The sequence below is a fragment of the Ctenopharyngodon idella genome, chromosome 1 (assembly GCF_019924925.1).
Source record: "Ctenopharyngodon idella isolate HZGC_01 chromosome 1, HZGC01, whole genome shotgun sequence".
NCBI lineage: Eukaryota > Metazoa > Chordata > Actinopteri > Cypriniformes > Xenocyprididae > Ctenopharyngodon > Ctenopharyngodon idella.
This window is the reverse complement of record NC_067220.1, coordinates 32,550,115-32,571,273: the sequence shown is the minus strand read 5'-3', so window position 1 is coordinate 32,571,273 and position 21,159 is coordinate 32,550,115. Positions and strand designations below refer to the sequence as shown.

General features: G+C 38.8%; 1 protein-coding gene across 7 annotated transcripts; it reads right to left on the bottom strand.

Moving 5' to 3' along the window:
- Positions 1 to 4,719: 4,719 nt before the first annotated feature.
- Positions 4,720 to 20,353, bottom strand: ccdc149b (coiled-coil domain containing 149b). Of its 7 annotated transcripts, none has more exons than XM_051892367.1 (13): positions 20,151 to 20,353; positions 18,688 to 18,849; positions 18,453 to 18,491; positions 18,084 to 18,224; positions 17,857 to 17,973; positions 17,499 to 17,671; positions 13,263 to 13,335; positions 13,060 to 13,144; positions 12,793 to 12,940; positions 12,533 to 12,609; positions 12,301 to 12,333; positions 12,063 to 12,149; positions 4,720 to 6,339 (listed from the first exon to the last, which is right to left on the bottom strand). In XM_051892367.1, the coding sequence occupies exons 1-13, from the start codon at positions 20,199 to 20,201 to the stop codon at positions 5,771 to 5,773; spliced, it is 1,755 nt and encodes a 584-aa protein (XP_051748327.1). In that variant the 5' UTR covers positions 20,202 to 20,353; the 3' UTR covers positions 4,720 to 5,770. The 7 variants fall into 7 exon arrangements, with proteins under 7 accessions (XP_051748327.1, XP_051748333.1, XP_051748344.1 ...); XM_051892373.1 differs by having other exon boundaries at positions 4,720 to 6,336; XM_051892384.1 differs by having other exon boundaries at positions 18,084 to 18,191; positions 20,151 to 20,352.
- Between the last annotated feature and the right edge of the window lie 806 nt (positions 20,354 to 21,159).

The following is a 21,159-nucleotide window of genomic DNA, read 5'->3' as shown; positions in this document are numbered from 1 at the left end:
ACTTGGTCTTGTTTATGCTGCCCATAAAGAAAATGCACAAGAGCTGAAAAAAATCCTCACAATTCAGTCTAAAAAGACAGATTTCAATGTAGTGATTTCTGCTACATTAATTTTTAACAATCTAATATAATTTGGCATTGTTGTTTATTGCATTAAAATTAAACATTAAAAGTAATTTTTCCTTATTGATCACGGTGTCATTGCACTCTGCACTGAAAGGTTTGATTGGATAGTGAGTGGTGCACAGTTATTTGTTTTGCTTCAGTCAAAAAAGGTTTGTTTGCATTAAATGTTGTAAATCATGTCCCTGCTGTCTCTTGTAGAGCTTTAAAAAAAGAGAGAGTTGATTTATTATTAGCTTACCAATTTCATTTTCATTGTTGAATCAGCGCTCTGAAGGTCAATTTGTTTAGCAGTCAGTGAAAACATTATAAACGCTGAAAAACTGTATTTGTTTTCTTATGGATTATTAATGTACTGTGCACTTAAAGGTCCACACAAACAGCTGAATAATAATGGCTGTTTTGCCACTGGGACTGCTTATATTCTCCAGTAACTGCTCTCTTATATAAAGCATTTCAGGACTGTCCTTTTGCACAACTTTAATGTTAGCATGTTATTTGTATACCACGTTCTTCTGTAAAACCATAAACATGACAGTTGGATCATAATGAATTTAATTTAAAATATATATACACTATTTCCTATTTTTTTATTATTTATTTATTTTTTATTCCTATTTTACTCTAGTAACCACTGTTGCAACACACTATGTATGTAATTTCATGTATGACAGTATATAGTTTTTCTATGAATCACCATACGATTTTAAATACATCCATTAGATGGCGCTAAATCGTCAGCTGAACAGTCATAATAGCATTCAGTTTGACGTCTCTTTAAAAAAAAAAAAAAAAAAAATGCTGTTTTTTTTTAAACATACATTCTTCTCTCAGAAGACTTAAAAACTGTTACTTAATAATTTATGGATGTTTGCAAGCATAGTGATTATTGAGAGTTGGCCACTGAAAAATGTAACTTGATGGTCAAGAAATTTAATTTACATGAGGAGAAAAACACTGGTTAAATATGTAACCGTGGTTCTGTGAATTCCAGATGACCGCCAGAGTCGGTGTTATATTAGTGGATAATCGCAGTGCTAGCCAGGTCAAAAAACATATACCAAAAGGAAGCTGCAAGGTTAGGAGCCAGGGAAACCATGGTTTGGAGAGCCACCATGGTGCTTTCAGAAGTACCCTGTGTCTGCCCTGAGCAATCCTGTGAAGTGTCTCCCACAAAAGCATACAGAAGACAATCCGGCCAATCATGTGACAGTGCGTCCTGCCCCAATGGACTGGATGCTTCCATCTGGGCAAACCACAATGGGCAGTGAGTTGTGTTCTCCAAAGCAAACAGATCTACTTGTCCCTTGACCATTTGCCAATGATACCTCTGTAACTGGAATAACTCTGGAAACTCTGATACCTCTCCCACCTCTGTGGTTCCAAACTGCCCCCCAACCCGTGAGAGATGTGTGGGTTGTTATAACCTCAACAATGAGATGGAACAATTCCTATCAGAGTGCCTGCTGTCAAAAAGGCCAGTGATGTACACTGCTAAAGGACACACACACAACTGTGAGTCACTACAATCCGTCAATGCCATTGATAGGATGAATCCGACCGGAGGAGTTTGTTCCATACCTGCAGGGGCCACAGGCGAAGTAATCACAATGGAATTATGGAAGAAATCTGCCGTCAGCATCCCGATCATCCTCAGTAACACTCCATACTGTAGAAACGCTCCCAGACGAAAGAAGGTTCAGAATATCCATCATCCGATACAGAAACAGAAACTCACTCATTGTGATTAAATTGATCGTCATCCCGATAAGCTTAATGGACTGTGCGAGAGACAGAGAACTGAACCCTGTTCACCAAGGGTCTGACACTGTGCTCTCCTTGTAACTCAGATGATGTGTTGTAAAAAGTCAGACCACCTGCCCTAGCGTCTCAGGCCTTGAAGTTTCGGCTTTTTGAGGTTGCAGGAGGGATGCTGACGTAGACCCCCTGGAGAACCGCGGGGGGCTGGACTACCATGGGGGTGACAAATCTGGGCATCGTCAGAACCTGGAAACCTCTGCTGGCCTTGAGGTTGGTTAGAGGGCACATGGTGGAAATGTGGTGGCACAGGCAGATAATGGTGATGAGCAGGTGCTGTTGGCATTCTAAAATTTGGGGTACGCTGTACCTGTGTTAGCTGCTGAGTGGTCGCAGATAACTTCATGCATCTTTCCAACACCTCAGATACGTCGGGACCAAAAAGATGTCCAGGAAGGATGGGTAGATCCCTCAAGGTCAATCCTCTAGCAATCTTCTTGAGCAAGCCATACCTGTCGGCAAGCGTTGCAGTAAGAGAGCCCAGTTCTCATGTCACATGCCCCATAGCCAGAAAGGCTGTCTGCAAAAACAGTGGAAAAGAGGGATCCATCTCTAGAGGCTTCAAAGAGATGGAGACTCAATTAGTTGGCAGACACTGTTCTCAGCCCGAGTGATGCAGGCAACTTACTGACAGTGCTTCATCTGGTGACACCACCAGTGCAGTAACCAGCTGTTTGACTTCAGGTACACTCTGCACTCCAATGGACTCCGCTTCTGCCACTGAAGCCAAAGTGCGAGCAGTCTTGGAACACCAGGTGTGGAGCAGTCCCAGAGCATCAAGGTGGGGCTATGAGGAGTATGGTGAACAGGTAGGCTCCTCACTAGACGAATGTGAGTGAGCATCCTCACTGGAAGCTGCAGTAGCAGTATGAACTGTTTGGAGGTTTTGTAAAAGACGTTTCATCTCTGCCCGTGTCTGAAGAAAGGCAAGCAACTTTCTTTGACAACAGGTACCCGACCAAATGACTACCACTAAAACTAGCCCAAACTTCTAAAACTTCCTAGCCCAAGGAGCACCAGCAGCAGGCATGGCGCTTTTGAGCCCTCTGCCGCAAAGTCAAATCTGCTTGCAAAACTCTAGCGTCCTGGTTGTGGTCCGGTCCCACCAGTAAGCAGTAATAGAGCACCTCAGGGATGATGTGTTTTTGTAGGCAAAACCCGAAAGCGAGTTACCAGTTTAGGTTTTCCGGTTCCATCGCCCTAACGTCAATGGGTTTTTTGAATGGGTTTCTGCTAAATCACCTGAAATAAGGTCTGTGGTTAACAAAGCCTCTAAATATTTTCACGTTTTGATCTATGACATAAAAACACCAGTTATAACCCGCTTGTGATTTTTTTTTAAAACCTTTATTGTGTCTTAAAAACGGCGGTTGCTAACAAATTGCTAAAAAGGACTACTTCCTTTGGCAGGGACTTTAGACATCATCATGACAAACAGGACATTTGGACAGCATTTCTCATGAAAAAGTGGATAAGTGTTCATACACAGCGCAGATCATAATCAGCGAGCATGTTTTTAAATAAAAAGTTTGAGGAAGCTTGGTGGTGGTGACGTTGATCCGCGACCATGGTGTGCTGTAGTCCGTTTATAGCCTACTGTTAGCTTTTTGTATCTGACCACTTTATTTAGGCTTCAAAATGTATAAATGTTGTGTTAACTTGTAAAGATTATCTTGATAGACAAAACGTGTGTCATAACTCTTTGTTAAACACAGAGCTTATTTTTTGCGATTTTCCAAAAGTCTATGGGAAAAAAGCGCTTTCGATGGACGGAACCTAACTTCTACAAAAACATGTCATCCCTGAGGTACTCTATATGGGCACGGGTCCATAAGTGTTTCCTTCAGATGCTGAAAACCCAGGTATGATGGACAGAGATTATGCCCATCATCAGAAAGAAGCTCATTAGGACAGAGCTTGCAATTCAGTGGGAAGGCAGTAGAAATGGAGTGATACGCCATTTGAACTGCAAAAATTAGAAAACCTCTTAATACAATGGAGTGATTGTGAGCAAAATTACAATAAAAATTAGAGAGAATTCAGTCTCAATTCAAATAATTTGACCACACCCACAGCAAGGATTGTCGGGCAGATAGTACAAGGCAAAATACAATGCAAACAACAACAAAGACAAAAAACTTTGTCAAAAACTAGTCAACTGACACGCCTCCGGATAGAACCGTGAGGTAACTGACACCATACAGTAACAGCCTGTAAGCAAAATAAAATAAACTTAGCGTTAAGTCGCGATGGAAATGGGTCATTATGGTGGGAAGAACACACACACAATCCGCCACCTAACGGCTCGTAACTCGACAGCGCGTAGCCGCGATGTACAAAACGAGTAACTCCGGGATAATGGTCAGATGCCACAATATAAACATGGGCAACAACCCCCGGATAGAATCGTGAAGCAAGTTCGAGAACTCACCAAGAATTGTAAAGAAGAAAATATAGTCAGAATTCAATCAAATGCAAAAACGTATCGTCACAGCTTGGGAGGACGAAAACTGGCTGCTCCTAGAAGCTACACTTGACGATGAGAACTGATAACGCCGTGAACTAATCCAAAAGCAAGAAAGCGAAAAAGGTGTGGCGCTGAGCTGCAGTGGCTTATATTCCCTCAGCTCAGCTCATGTCACTGTAAGTGATTTACCTACTGCTTAACTTCTAGTAGCCTATTTTTGCTAATGACCTGGTGACAGTATGTGTGACTAATTAACTTTTAATTTTCAAAATAGGGGCGGTGCCCTGAAAACGACAGTGATGTTTGTAAACGCACTTTACATAGATTTTATTTCAATAAAACACGTGACGTGAGGACATCGAGTAAACAGATACAACGAGATAATCCTTCCGTCATTACAAATATTTTCTAGTGCACCCAACAGGTAAAATCAACACAAACCATGTAAACTGATGTAGCCTGGTAATAAGCCTATACTATAGCAGCACACAATAGCTAGTGTGTTGAAATGCAGTGCTTTTGTGCATAATTAACTTAAGCTTTCAAGCTGATGATTGTTTCCATTTTAATTTTACACTATATTACAGTGTAATTAATATTAGGTGATCTACAGAGAATGATTTTACACCAACCTTTACAGATCAAACACTATTACAATCATTAAGAGCAATTATAACAAATAAGACAAATATGAAATTAAATATACTGACTCTGTAAGGAACAAATCATAATGGCTGAAATGACATTCTGTGTATTAAGAAAAAAATAAATAAATTAAAAAGAACCTTTACCGTATGCATGTGGATCAAGAATTGCATGTGTTTTTTACTCATAATGAGAAATCACAAGAAGGTTAAACTGAATATTAAAAATGAAAATAAAACTGAAATTGTCACGTTTTACCCACAAAGAGCTATGAAGCAATTACGAAGATAAAATATGTCAAAATACATGAATACGTGTCTTTGCAATGATTTCACAATAACCTCTAGAAAAAGAAAATAAACTTGCTGGTAGTGTCATCATAGCGGCATCAGATCTAAGATTTCATTTGAGATTCTTGATAATCTCAGATAACTGAAAACCTCCAGAAAGGGCTTATCACATTGTTGATTTTAATATTCAGCTGGCTTGTTATACCAGCCATCCTTATGGTGAACTTTTTCATATTACTTTTAGCTTAATTGGAATAATGAATATGTTTACTTTAGACATTCAAATGTTCTTCTTTTTATTCTTTTCTTCAGTCTTTTTCATTGCGTACAGTTCAGAATCAGAACACTTATTTTAAGTGGGGCTTAAATGAATGGGGGTTGTTTTTATGCATTTCTCTAATATTTCTTACTATCATGAAGAATAACATTCATTCCTGTTGTGATGACGTTTGAGCAGGAAAACTTGTGTTCTGGGAAGCATGCACTGTTTCTTCGACCGATTCCTCTGTTTGCTGTTCCGGTGTACAAGGCTCAGATCCAGAAATACAGTCCAAACTGCCAAAGGTCTCTGATGCCACAGGCTGACTGTCCTCTAACACAACCTGAATATCAAAGTCCTCCTCAGAAAGAACAACAGGAGAATCATTCTTCACAGCCTCTTCTTCTGAACCTTTCAAAGACACTTCTGTGTTCATAGACTGACGTACACAGCTTGCGAGATCTTCATTATGTTGTTCTGATTCCCTCTCAGAAGGACACACGGGCTTATCAGAGTCACAACAAGCAAGGGTTTTACACTGTGTGCTCCTCACAGGCTGGACACTTTCTGCTGGTTTACTGAATTGTGGAGTTTGTGAGACCGAATATGGGCAGGTAAAATAATCACCCTTATGGTTCAACTCGACTGCCACGGCTTGACAGTCATCTTGGCTGAAGTCTGTACTGAGTCCAGTGTCCTCTGTGACCTCTTCTCCAGTAACAATCTCTTCATCTCCTGCTGGAGAGAAATTGATCATTATAACATTTATTAAAAAAAAAAAAAAAAAAAATTCAGAAATAACACTTTTGTTGTTATTTTTTATATAGACTCTTATGAAATATTTTTTTTTCCAGTGAAAAGAGGTGATTTACCTTCAGAAAATTTTTTCGGAAGTTAGCCAAAATATTATATGTAAATTATTAAATGCAGCTTTACTAGTGTGAAGTTTGCGATTTGTGTGATTCTAAAATTTCCTATTATGTTTTTTACATTTCCAACTTTCTCAGTTTTTTTTTAGGGAGGTAAAAAAAAAGTTTTTTTTTTTTTTTTTTTTGCATGATCAAGATGGTGGCACGGATCGCTGCTTCGGTTTTGAGCTCAACGTTTTTGTTTTGTTTGTCTTGTTTTATGTAACTTTTTTTCCAGTTAGCTTTACTAGGAACAAACTCCTAGACATCAAGAACAGCACAGCAAACAACTTTTTTGCCGACTTTTGAGCATTCAGACATTTTATTTGACATTCTAGTTGGCGGAGCTGCGATCCTGTACAAGTGCTCAAAGGCTATGTTCACACTGTCAGTCCAAATCCAATTCTTTGTGTCTGGTCTAAAATTATTGACGTCCACACTGTGTATCGGAACTGTTCAGATCCGATTTGTGTGTCCATGCCACTCTTTTGTTTTCCAGAATATCTGCATTGGTTTCTATGGCATTGCGTTGGTAGGCATGCACCAAAAACAACAATCGCAACATGGAGGGGTTTGCAATACAGATGTTGTCTTATTTACAACATGACAATATGTAGCTGCCATGCTGGGCTACTGCGTCTTTTGAGGCAGCGGCAGAAACGTAGGAGGCTGGTATGCGTGGCTTTATTCCGTGCTGTTGTCTCCGCCGGTTTCAAAACATGTCTCCAATATATTGTCATTTTTTGCTTGTCTTTCACTTTGCAACAACACAACCTTGTTTCTGCAGTGACTTTCAACTTGTTTCCTATAACAACATCTGATGTTGCCTTTTTACATGCCGTGAGAAAGTCACATAAACCACGCGAAATCTGGTCCGAGTGGTCAGACTGAAATGGATTTCCAGAAATGCTATTTGAAACCACATACTGTATGAATGTAGCTCGATACATTTCATGTGATATTTTCCCATTCACACTAGCTAAATCTGATCAGATTTCAATCAGATATGCACTAAAATCAGATTTGGACTGACAGTCTGAACATAAACCAAGAGACGCAAACGATGGAAGCGTGCTGGTGCGCTCCTGAAATTCCAACAGCGCGGATTCAGGACTCCGCTGCAGAGCATTCACCTGGCAAATCTCTGCTCCCTAGCAAATAAAACAGACAAACTATTACTCGTCACCCACACAAACAAGGACTTTTCAAACTCTGCTGCTCTTTGCTTCACAGAAACATGGCTGAACAGAGCCACTCCGGACAGCATGTTACATCTAACGGGCTGTTCAGAGCGGATCGCACCACCGAGGTATATCAATATATCGTATATTGTATCGTACTGTATCGTATATCAGTATATTGAGGTATATCAATGAAGGCTGTACAGATGTGTACAGATGTGACAGTTAAAGAAGATGTGCTGCCCTAATTTAGAAGCTCTCTTCATTGACTGTAAGACTTTTTATTCGCCACGGGAGTTTTCTTTGCTTATTCTGGTGAGTGTGTACATCCCTCCTGATGCATGTGTGAACGCACTCTGCAACAGCTGGCTGATCAGATCACACACATGGAGCAACATTACCCAGACTCTTTCATTATCATTCTCGGTTGATTTTAATAAAGCTAATCTCACCTGCGAACTGCCTAAATACAGACAGCACTTCACATGCTCCACCAGGGACCGTAACATACTGGACCATTGCTACATTGTTTTACAGGATGCATATTACTCTGTCCCCCGATCGGCTTTGGGATCACTGTTTGGTTCATGTTCTCCCAGTCTACAGGCAGAAACTTAAATCTGCTAAGCCTGTAGTAAGAACTGTAAAGAGATGGATCAATGAAACAGAGCGGGATTTTCAAGCCTGTTTCGACTGCACTGATTGGAGTGTTTTTAGGGCCGCAGCCACTGATCTGCATGAGCTCAGTGACACGTGTGTTCCCACCAGGACTTATTTAACATATAAAAACGATAAGCCATGGTTCACTGCAAAACTCAAACAGCTTCACCAGGCCAAAGAGGATAACTACAGGAGTGAGGAAAAAACCTTGTACAAACAGGCCAAAAGCACACTGAATAAGGAGATAAGAGTAGCTAAGAGAAGCTACTCTGAAAAGCTGAGAAAACAGTTTCCACCATTGACCCTGCATTAGTGTGGAAGGGCCTAAGAGCCATCACCAGCTACAAGATACCATCCCCCAGCACTGTGGAGAATCAACGACTGGCCGACGATCTGAATGAGTTCTACTGCAGATTTGAAAAGCCAGGTCTCACACCCCACACCCGCTCTGACAGTCTCTCCACACAATCATCAACACCCCCTTCCCCTCCCTCCCGCCTATTGCTTCTCAGCCTGCACCTGTGAGGAGGATGTGTGCCGGGTCTTCAGGAAACAGAAGATAAGAAAAGCCAAAGGCTCAGGCGGTGTCTCACCAGCCTGTCTCAAAGCCTGTGGTGTCCAGCTGTCATCCATCTTCACACTAATCTTCAACAGATAACTGGAGCTGTGTGAAGTCCCCGCCTGCTTCAAACAATCTACCATCATTCCTGTACCCAAGACACCAAAAATTACAGGACTAAATGACCTGTTGCTTTGATGTCTGTGGTCATGAAGTTATTTGAGAGACTGGTGTTGGCCCACCTGAAGGACATCACTGGACCCTTGCTCGACCATCTGCAGTTTGCTTATCGCGCAAACAGGGTCTGTGGATGATGCAGTCAACATGAGACTGCAGTACATTCTGCAACATCTGGACAAACCAGGGACTTATGCAAGGATCCTGTTTGTGGACTTCAGCTCCGCTTACAACACCATCATCCCGGATACTCTCCTGAATAAACTGACACAGCTCTGTAGCAATCTCCATCTGTCATCTTTTGCAGTCATAACAACTTAGAGCTGAACACGATCAAAACTGTGGAGATGACTGCGGACTTTAGGAGAAACCCCCCAGCACTCCCCCAGCTCAACATAATGGACAGCACTTTGGAAGCACTGGAGTCATTCAGGTTCCTAGGCACCACCATCTCTCAGGACCTGAAGTGGGACAATCACATTGACTCCATTGTGAAAAAGGCCCAACAGAGGTTGTATTTTCTTCATCAACTGAAAAAGTTCAACCTGCCACAGGAGCAGATGACACAGTTTTACTCCGCTGTTATTGAGTTGGTTCTGTGCACTTCTATAACTGTCTGGTTTGAGTCAGCCAGCAAATCAGATATAAGAAGACTGCAACGGACACTTACAACAGCTGAAAGGATAATTGGTGTGCACCTGCCCAACCTTCAGGACTTGTACAACTCCAGAGTGAAGAAACAGTGCAGGTAACATCATCACAGACCCCTCTCACCCCGGTCACAACCTGTTTTTACACTTCTCCCCTCAGATGTTACAGATCTCTGTGCACTAGAACATCTAGGCACAAAACAGTTTTTCCCCGCATGGTATCCCCAGCTTAAACATCTAACACAGTAATTATCACCTGTTTATAATTCATTCTCAGTACTTGAGAGAGAGGCAATAATTAGATGTTGTGTAAATACATATACATATTTTATTTATACAGCTGTACATACAATACATAATGCACAAATCTGTACATAAGTCTTCTGTTCCAGATGTATACCACATTATTTTTATTGTTTATCTTATTTACTTTCCTTAGTCTTATTTAAATGTTCTTTCTGTTCTCGTAGTCATTTATGTATATATGTATGTATGTATGTACCAAGAGCTCCTGAAAAAACCACAACAATTCCTTGTGTGTTTGTACACACTTGGTGAATAAAGCTCATTCTGATTCTGATTCTCTATATCAGTAAGCACTGTTTCTGAACTCCCTGAAACACCTCAATTGTGGTCGAACGTACACGTCACAGTATTCCTCATTTAAATAATTACCACCCAAGGCATACACAAATAAAAGGGATGAGGCCTAGTTCAATTGCATTAGCGGTGTGTTGAAACTCGCGATTATGGTAAGGTGCGTGATATTTTCGAAACACGCTGGAAGCAGTTGACCAATAACAACACACTGGTATAGCTGACCAATTAAAGCACATGCTTTTCGGAAGGAGGGGCTTCACGAAGACAGGAACTGCTAGCCGGAGTGCCTATGATAGCCAACAGAGAGCACTCCTCCCTAGTCCTTTGCCATTTCATCATGAAGTACATTTCCCATTAACCTTTGCCTGGACTCACCTTAATGTCTGTGTATATAAGCCCTGTGTTTTTTCTCACTCTTTGCAAAGTCTTGTATGTTGTTACACTGAATTTATGAGCGTTATCCTGGGGCCCGTTTCAGAAAGGAGGTTAAGTGAGAACTCTGAGTATGTTAACCCTGAAATGAGAGAAACTCTGGGTTTTCCGGTTCAGAATGGGAGGTTTGTCAAACTCGAGAAAGCAGGGTAAGTCAAGCCCGTTTCTGAAAGAGAGGTAACTTATACTCAGAGTCAGTTACCATGGTAACCTACTCTGTGAACCTAACCTGGTCGGGAGCAGGTTTTCTTCAGTAAACACAGAGTTTCTTTCGGTCTCCTCCCTCTTTTTAAAGTGCAAGTGATGTTTAAATAGTTCATTCATTCGTTCATGCTGCAAAAATGCTTTCCTTGTTTTTTTGTCCTATTTCAAGTACAAATATCTAAAAATTCCTAAATCAAGATGGATTTTCTATATAAAGACAATGATATAAGATATTTAGTCGTGTTTCCTGGGGGGATTAAATGCATTTTACTTAAGTAAAATTATCAATATCTGCCAGTGTGGTAATAAAAATAATCTTAATGCAAACGGAAAACAAGATTATTTGGAGTGTCTATTACTAAATGCAAATTTACAGTATAAAATAATTTACCCTCTGATATTATTGCATCCTGTTAATTTACAATACTGAGGTGCAAATAGTATGTATCTGCCAGTATAAAATATAAAATGAATATTAGTTCAATAACTTACCGTTCTGCAAGTTTTCACCTTTGATATTATAACAGTGATAAGAATTAAACTTGCATTGACTCAGAAGTATGCGGACGTCATTTTGTCACGTGCTGTTGCCATGGTGAATCGTAAATTGATCGTAAATTGATTGATCATGGCTTTTCATAGTCATGGTGCACGCGCTTAACTCAGAGTCAACCTACTCAGAGTCGATTGAACTAACTCAATTCAGCTGTTCTGAAACAGAAAACTCAGAGTTTCCCATTTCAGGGTAAGTCAACTCAGAGTTCAAGTTTTAACTCAGAGTTGGTTGAACCTCCTTATTGAAACGGGCCCCTGGTTTCCTGTGTCTTTTTTTTTTTTTTTTTTTTTGACCCTTTGCATGCTGTATATGTGCAGTTCATTATTAGTTCATGTTAACTAATGTAGTTAACTAATGTTAACTAATGAACCTTATTGTAAAGTGTTACCATATATATATATATATATATATATATATATATATATATAAACTACAAAGAAATACTAAGAATTTTACTTATTAATTTAGTCTATTAAATTATTTAGATTAATTAAATCATTCATTACAAGCTACTAATAATACCTAAGAACTCACCCATTGACTCTGGTGTTAGATGAACAGACTGTTCTGTGGTGGACTGGACATGCTGAGAGTCACTCAGGACAATAACAGCTTTCCTTCCTGTAAACAATGTTGGAGTCAACAAATGTACCAATGAACTACTATAGCTATATTGTCAGGTTAACAACAAAGGTAACAGAGATAGAATTAGTTTGAAAAAAAAATGCACAGAGGTATAAAAGGCAAAAATTATATTGAATAATAAACGTACTCCCTAGTCCGAGAGACACATTGTAGGTGATGCCTCCAGAAAGTTGAGAAAAAAAAGAGTGGAAAAAAGAAATGGGAGAGCAATTGAAAGTTATTTAAAACTTTGAAATAAGCAAGATAAACTATATTACAAAGAAGTAAAGGTTACACAAATTTAAACTGTATTAAAGCAAACATTAAAGTTCTAAAATAGACCATAAAATAAACTGCTTAGTATTGGACGTGATGTTTACCTGGCAGACTCCACAACCCAGACACCTCTAATGTTTTCAACTTCCTTTCCAGTTCTGCAACCCGGTTACCCAGGATCCTGTTCAAATATACACAAACTAATAGTTAAATGTAACTTTTTAACAATGTCCTGTAAAAAAATAAGTATGATTAAAAAGTAACTATGACTTAATTGATATCCCACAGTACCAATAAACTACATCTTCTGTAATTTTCTGCACAGAAAATGAGATGACAGTTGTCACGTTGTGTCGTAACATACTTGTTGGTTTGTCGTTGATGCTGAATGACCATGTTCTTCTCATGGATGGTCTCCAGCAGAGCGGTGGCCAGGGACTTCAGGTCACTAATGGACTGTGGAGTGACTGGGAGACTGCAGCCATTCTCCTCAGACAGCAACAGCTCTTGTACTGGAAACATATTAGCTGTAGCTTAGCTTCCTTTAAAGAATTGTAAATAAATTAAAGAAGACTACTTGTAAAGAACCCGTTTGTTACTGTTTTGATTCTATAGAAGTCTTGTGTGATACCTTGTTTAGCAGAGAGGACACCTGTCAGAGCGCTGCTGTTGGACTTTCCATAGACTTTGCAGTTCTTCTTGCTTTCCAGAGCACTCTGAAATAAAACACATTGGTATATGCTCAACATCAGAATACAGAATTAATTTATACATATTACAATTAAAGTAAGTGAAACTTTTGTGTACATATTTGGTTTTATGTGTAATAAATACCTTGTACTTCATGACATTTGCTTTGAGCAGGCTGACCTCCTCCTGAAGCTGCATAAGCCGTTCATGCAGATATCTAAAAACAAGACATTTTGAAGACTTCAGTATGATATACAGTCAAATTACCCACAACAGGACTAGCTAAAATAGCACTATTGATATTGATAATATTTAAGCACTGACAAAGCCAACTGGATATGTTACAACTGTCACATCAATGGCTGTAACATCCTCACCAGACCCCTAGAGGTCAGTCTCACCACAATTCTGATCATGAGTGCTGCAGGGTTGACATAAGTTGTATGTTGTAGTATACACTTTGCACTTATACTATGCACTATGTACTCCAGCATCTAGTGTATCAATTTTATGAGGTCATTTTGTCATCCAGCATTGGAGTCTGGTAGCCCCTGTAAGAAAAGCTGTGACAGTTGAGTGCATGAAGTGTCCAACATTCCACACATCGTTTTTTCAGTTAAATAAATGCATCATCCAGGCATTTTAAGTGCGCTTTTTCTTTTTTAGAATTTTCGGTGTGTACACACTATACATACTATAAGAATTGGGAAAATGTTTTTTAAATAAAAAGCAAAATGGTTGTCAGACACTTAGCGATAATGATGTTGAAGTCATGTGACCATGGTGAACTTTGTTTATAGCCAACATTTAGTTTTTTATTTCTGCCGATTGTATTCAGGCATCAAAATTCAAGATGTGTTCATTTGTTAAGATTATCATGATAAAATGCGTAAGAATCATAAACTTCTGTTGAAAAAGGAGTTTATTTTCTGCAGTCCAAAATAATAATAGTCCAAAATAATAATAATAATAATTTGTTACACTTAAGGAATATGGAAGGGGGGAATCTCCTCAACTACCACCAATGTGCAGCATCCACCTGGATGATGCGACAGCTGCCATACTGCACCAGAACGCCCACCACACACCAGCTTATTGGTGGAGAGGAGACAGAGTGATGAAGTCAATCGATATATATATATATATATATATAAGGAAGATTAGGAGGCTGTGATGGACAAAGGCCAATGGGCAAATTTGGTCAGGATGCTGAGGGTTTATATTCTATATTTATTTCCAAAAGCCAATTGAAAAATGTTATTGGGTTTTTGTCAAGGGAACTAGGCTGATGCTAACTTTCTTTGTTGGCCTACAAAAATATGTCATCACTGCAGCACTCTCAGGCAATGTACACACTGTAAAGTCTCAGGAGTAACAACCGCATTTAAATGCGGGAGCGAATCCCCTAAATTATCGTTCCATGACCACATACACACTGCAGCTAAATTCGGTTGTCAGTTCACCTTTATCGCTTAATCCTGTTCTGTATAAACACACAGTTCAGTAATTTACGGGAGTGACAACCGCATTTACAAAAATTCTACATTGTGTATGTAACTGAACTGAACAACTAGTTGTTTATGATGTATTTTAACGTGCATCAGAAATGTTTCTCACTTCTATATGTTCAGTGCAAAAAAATCACAGATAAAGCCGTACGAGCTATGACTCATTTGTGTTGACAGATCTTGCTAACAAAAACAGCGAACAAGAACAATCCCACAATAAACCAAAATAAATCCAAATGCTTTATACTGAAAATAATACCGAAATATTGCGACCCACACCTGCTCACTTTAATAAGTCTATAAACTCGATCGCTTTATGAGCCAAGCTTAAACAAGCCCAAAAATGCTTATAATAAGTGGACATGGCAACACTGCAACACGCTCTCTGTGAAGCAGCCTTTCCAAGAATAAGCAAAACACGACGCCTCCGTCAAATGTGCTTTAGTTAAAATTGCTGAACATAACAAGTCTTTTGTAGAGTTCTGTACACACACACACACACTGTATCATTTACAGTGGCCACGTGCACACTGCAGCTAAATTCGGTTGTCAATTCACCTTTTAGTGCTTAATCCTGTTCTGTTCACACACAGTTCAGTAATTTATGGGAGTGACAACCGCATTCTACAACTGAATTAACTCCCGAAAAATGCAGTAGTAGTGACAACCGCATTTACAAAAATTCTATACAGTGTGTACGGAACCGAACAGAACAACTAGTTGCTAATGGTGTACAATGTTTTTTTATAGTTTTTACTCTTTTTTTATGTACAGAAATGGACCAAGGTGAACTTAGGCCCTGTATACTCCTGGTATTAAGATGTGTTTTGGTCAATCAGATCACAAGTGGACGCCGCTAAATACAGTTCACGAGTTCACACTTACATATAAAAGCAGAGTAAAGGTTATGCGTATTTGGCGTGCTGTCTGGGGGGAGGGCTCCAAGATTGGAATTTTGTCCCGAACCCAGAGTACTCCCCCCGGTTATGGAGAATAGTTAATAGTTAGAGAATAGTTAAGAATAGTTAGAACTAGAAGTGAGAAGATGAGGTGGAGAAGGGATGCTGATAAACTGTCAAACGAACAGAGGTAAGACTGTTGTATATATACCTCTTGTCGTTAACTGAGTTGATTAACTGAATGCTCTCCACTCGTATTAATTAGGTTAATTATCTGAACATGCTCTTCCTGAACTTTGTTAATAAAACATCATGTGTAAACAGGGTCTAAAATGTTTTTAGCTTGTCCTCTTTCGACCACTTCCAGAGGTAGTCGAAAATGCATTTGACCGGATTGCTTTTATAGTGTAGACGCTCATGTGGTCGAATGAGTTTGAAAAGCCACAAAAGACCGCCTACTGACCACGTAAACATTATGGAAAGCGCACTAGTCAGACTGGATTTAAACTTTGTTGGCTGAAAAATGTACCAAGCACAATGTTCTCTCTTCATTCCTGATTTCTAACATGCACTCATAGCGTTCGCCGTTGTCTTGCGCCTATCTATCTAGCTGCTGCTCTCTGTATCATTTTCCGTTGTCTCCGGTCATGTTTATACGTAAATTACGCAAGCTTATTTTGTCCATTAGATCGAAAGATCTGAAAAAAACCCATACGTTTACCCACCCATAAACCCTGCCCTCGAAGAAATAAAAGAAATTAAAATACCAGGTGTAAACGGGTATGTGTCTCCCTCATCTACTTGTGATCCGATCGACCAAATGCATCTTAAAACCAGGGCCATATTTAGACAGGTTGTGACCCCTGTTTTGTTTTCCGACAGTTGAATATAACTTTCAAAAAAGTCCAGTACAAACGTTACTGCTGCTCGTCAAAGGCAGCTGTCACAGTTGCTAGGCGACAAGAATAATCACCTGTAGGCTTGACTGTCCTATTTAACAATGCTCAGTCCGACCTTCGCAACCTTTCTGACCAAAGAAATATTACAGCGACAAAGGACTCGTTATGTTCAGCAATTTTAACTAAAGCACAGTCAACGGAGGCATCGTGTTTTGTTTACGCTTAAAGGCTGCTTCAAAGAGAGCGCTTGCAGTGTTGCCATGTCCACTTATTATAAGCGTTTTTGGGCTTGGTGTTTAAGCTTGGCTCATAAAGCGATCCAGTTTACGGAGTTAATAAAGTGAGCAGGTGCGAGTCGCAATATTTCGGTATTATTTTCAGCATAAAGCATTTGGATATAGATTTGAATTTTGCTTCGAATTTGGATTTCATTTTTGTTATGGGCTTGTTCTTGTTTGCTGTTTTTGTTAGCAAGATCTGGCAACACGAGTCAAGGCTCCTACCGATTTCTCTGGGATTTCTTGCACCGCACATAAATAAGTGAGAAACATTTCTGCTGCACGTTAAAATACATCAGTAACTACTAGTTGTTCAGTTTGGTTCTGTACACACTGCGTAGAATTTTAGTAAATGTGATTACAAAAATGTACCTGCATTTTTCAGGAGTTAATCTGGTTGTAGAATTTGGTTGTCACTCCTATAAATTACTGAACTGTGTGTGAACAGAAAAGGATTAAGCACTAAAAGGTGAACTGACAACCGAATTTAGCTGCAGTGTGTACGTGGCTTTTGTCACACTTGCTTTCTTATATAGATAATCACTAACCACTTAAATACCCTACCTGTGCGCAAACTGTGCACTACTGAGTCGTTACTATGAGGTTTTAAATATACTGACCACTGTGGAAACCAGATTGGATTGGTTTATAGTATTATTTGGAATGAAAATGTGATTTATGCATATTTAAAAAAATAAATTTCTGTACATGTATGGTAATTCTTGTGGGGGGTTTTTTACCTCCTACTACTAACGCTAAATGTAAGTGTGTATATCCTGAACATGTCAAATCTGACCTGTTCTCCATACACAGAGCATCTATGTCCAGAATGCGGTTCTCATGGCTACCCAAGATGTGGTTAATTTCCAGATTTAGTCTGTGAGCTTTCTCCTGGTAGACATTACGCTCTGCTCTCACATCCTGAAGTTCATCTGTGGCTGCCTTTAAGCTTTGTTCCAGTGCTTCATTCTACAACATCATAAGGTAAGGACACAGAACAGATATTGTTTTTTTACTATATTAGTGCATCATTTAGAGTGTTTTTTAGCTCAAATCTATGACAAAAATTGTGAGACATGACACATTGTGATATTCTTGAGAACTAAAGTTTTAGATTTTAACCCAAGAAGTCTGAAATGCCGAGAGCAATGCACCTGTTCTCGAGCTTTCTCTAACTGCTGAACAAGATCTTCTCTCTCGTGGGCTGGAAAGTGACGAGGCCCCACCTCTTCGTCCCCTAGACGCTGCTTTGCGATGGTCATCCTCAGCAGCTGTGTGATGAAAAGTCATAAGCATGCGACTACTCGTTTAACCTCGCAAACATCTGCATATGACTGAGTCATGCAAAGAAAAGCCTGACCTGCGTGTGCAAAGCCCATACCTTGTTATCACCCTGCACTTCCGCTAAACGTTGGTTCAGTTCTTTCACCTCCTCACCCAGCTGTTTGTTCTGTTCTCTTGAATCTCTCAGTAACTGCGCAAGATTGACCTTTGCCAAACACAGGTCGAACAACACATTCGACTTTTCAACACGTAATAGAAACAAAATTTAATTAGTTCGAATTTAATTAATTTGAATAACATCAGATGAAGGTCATGGATACTGGGTTGACTTGACTACTTCACTAAGTACATGTTGTGTTAACATATATTCAGATCTCAGATCTGTAGTTTTATGCATACACAATAAAAGCATCTAACAGGATGTATATTTAGGCATATTTTAAGATTTGATAGTGATTAGACATACTTGGTTTCTTTTTTCAGGAGGCAGAGAGGGGTCACCATCCTATTAATAAAAAAAAAAGAATGTTAAAAAAGGTTCATATTAATACATTTCATTACAATGACAATATATATATAAATCATTGCAAAAAATTAATGTCTTACTGAAAGTCTTCTGCTTCATATTACATGAGTGTTTAGTCAATTTAGAATAGAATAGAACAGAACAAAATAAAATAGAATAGAATAGAAATGCATACTATGAGCTCTCTGTACTTTTTCTTCAGCCCTTGGTGGCGCTCACGGAGCTGGTTTGCCATCAGTTTGAACTGATCCCTTTCCTGCTGGCAGGTGTCCAGTTCTTTTGATAAGATCAACAGAGCCTCCTTCTTACTCTCCAGCTTTCTCTTGCATACCAGGAACTAAGCACAGAAAGAAAACAATAGGGTATTTAATGCCCCAATTCAATGCATTAGTCACAATTGCCAGAAAAGGCAATGATCAAAGTGGGTTTTTGCATTGTTAAGAGTGCGTTTTTCAGCAAAATCGACTAAGCTTTGATTCCAGATGTTTCAGGAATCCTATGTTCTTAAACAAAAAAGCAGATGTTGAGGGGCCAAATTAAAATAAGAAATGTGATTTCAGCTTACATGTTCTAATGAAGCATTTTAATGTAGTTAGATTCTTTAATATAACTTTAAATTATTTATTCATTAATTAAGTCATGCAGGCCCCCTTGAAAGTTTTTGGCCCTGACTGCAGTTTAGATCCACTGTTATAAAGGACTAATTAAGTCCTACTTTTAAATTAAAATAACTGGCAACACTTCACAATAATGTTCATTTGTTAACAATTAGTTGATGTATTAACTAACATGAACTAACCTTAAGCAATACATTTGTTACTGTGTTTGTTAATCTTTGTTAACATTAGTTGAAAAACAAAACAAAAAACAGCAGTTCATAGTTTGTTCATGTTAGTTCACAGTACATTAACTAATGTTAACAAATGCATTAACTAATGTCAACAAAGATTAATAAATGCTGTAGAAGTGCAGTTCATTATTATCTCATGATCTTAAGTTAGTTGTTCATGTTAAGTAATGTAGTTAACTAATGAACCTTATTGTAAAGTGTTACCAAATAACATTTTAAGTGGTCAACCAATGCACGATTATACTATTGACATTTACGTTCACATTGTTAAAAAGCAACCTCACCTAAATTGTGCGTATGTATGTTGATTTACCGTGTAATAGTGCAACATTATAGTTTAAAATCATTATTTTGAAGATTTGCTTCAGCTGAATGGCAGGTTTGAATTCATCGCCGTTCATGGATCTTGACGAGAAGAGGATGAAGATTTAAGTTAATCCCTCTGCTGAACATGTCGTGTCAGACCTTCCGTTCTTTATTTATTATTATGCTAGGCATTTAAAGACGAAATGAGAACGATGCTGTTTATACTATTCGATACGAGGAACAAGCGGTCACGAGAAAAATTGAAAAAGGGTACAGTAAAGGGGCTTTTATGTCTCTGTACATCAGCAAATAGATATATCGTATTTAGAAAAACATGCCATGAAATTGTACACACGTCAAGTCGGCAAATTCACTGAAAACCACATTACATGGTTAATATAAGCATCTTCTATAGTGCACTGCTGATAGTATGATTCATAGAGTGCAGAGGAGCGAGGCATCAATATGTCTGCGTTTCCTACCTCATTCACTAGTCCCTGCCAATCACTTTCGCTTCTTCTGGAAGGATTCATTTTCGGTCAGAGAATATTCTTCTAAAAAAATATGCCAATAACAAAAACTGTCACGTCGTAAGCATCTATTGCGACGGGGATGACACGATTACATGTTTCAGGTTCCATCAACATCACGTACATCATTTCCGGCTGGGATGATGGCCAACAGCAGCGTGTCCCTTTAAACAGGGACGCGATTCACGTGAAGTAACAGTGCTGCAAAAGCCAAAGAGTATACCATATGTGTAATTTAGCTTTTACGTTAAGTTGTGTGATAATAATGCTTCTATTGTCTCAAATAAACTTTAAATTATCGTTGTGAATGCAGTTGTTTTGCTGCAATAGTCTTGCTTGCCACTTTGTGGCTATTAAAGCACCCATGTAAACTTTGTTTTTATAGGCCTATGTAACGAATTTCACATAATGTTGTAAAAGATTATAATTAGCATGCTGTTGTACAACATAATGTTGTAAAAGATTATAATTAGCATGCTAATTATAATCTTTTACAACATTATGTGAAATTCGTTACATATAAAAACAAAGTTGTGTGTATATATATATATATATATATATATATATATATATATATAGGCTATATATATGTGCGATTTGTAGGGGGGGGATGGGGTGGATTTCCCCCCTTCTGGTCTATGTATCCCTGCCTCTGCTGAATTATTTTTATTTATATTTTATATTTATTATTTTTATATTTTAAAAAATATTACCCCCGGGTGATGCTACTCCACAAACCACCAATAGAGCATATAAAATACCAAAAATAAAAATATTTTTTAAAACATCGGCAAGTAAAACGCTGCGTTTATACAGAACTGTCTCTTTACGATCACAACAAACGGGACACTTTTCAGACGCGCATTCCGACTTCGCCTCAGCGCCAGGCACAAGCCAAACGAGCGCGGAAAAGATAGGTGAGGACGAGGGAGCTTTACTTGAACAACAGTCAGACGAGATG

Bases quoted from the DNA above. Each gene is read 5' to 3' on its own strand.
- ccdc149b (XM_051892367.1), bottom strand. From the start codon at position 20,201: ATGAATCCTTCCAGAAGAAGCGAAAGTGATTGGCAGGGACTAGTGAAT. The intron at 18,225-18,452 runs GTATGTCTAATC...CGTGTTGAAAAG, and splicing joins CTCCTGAAAAAAGAAACCAA to TCGAATGTGTTGTTCGACCT. The intron at 6,340-12,062 runs GTGAGTTCTTAG...ATTTCTCTCCAG, and splicing joins TCTAACACCAGAGTCAATGG to CAGGAGATGAAGAGATTGTT.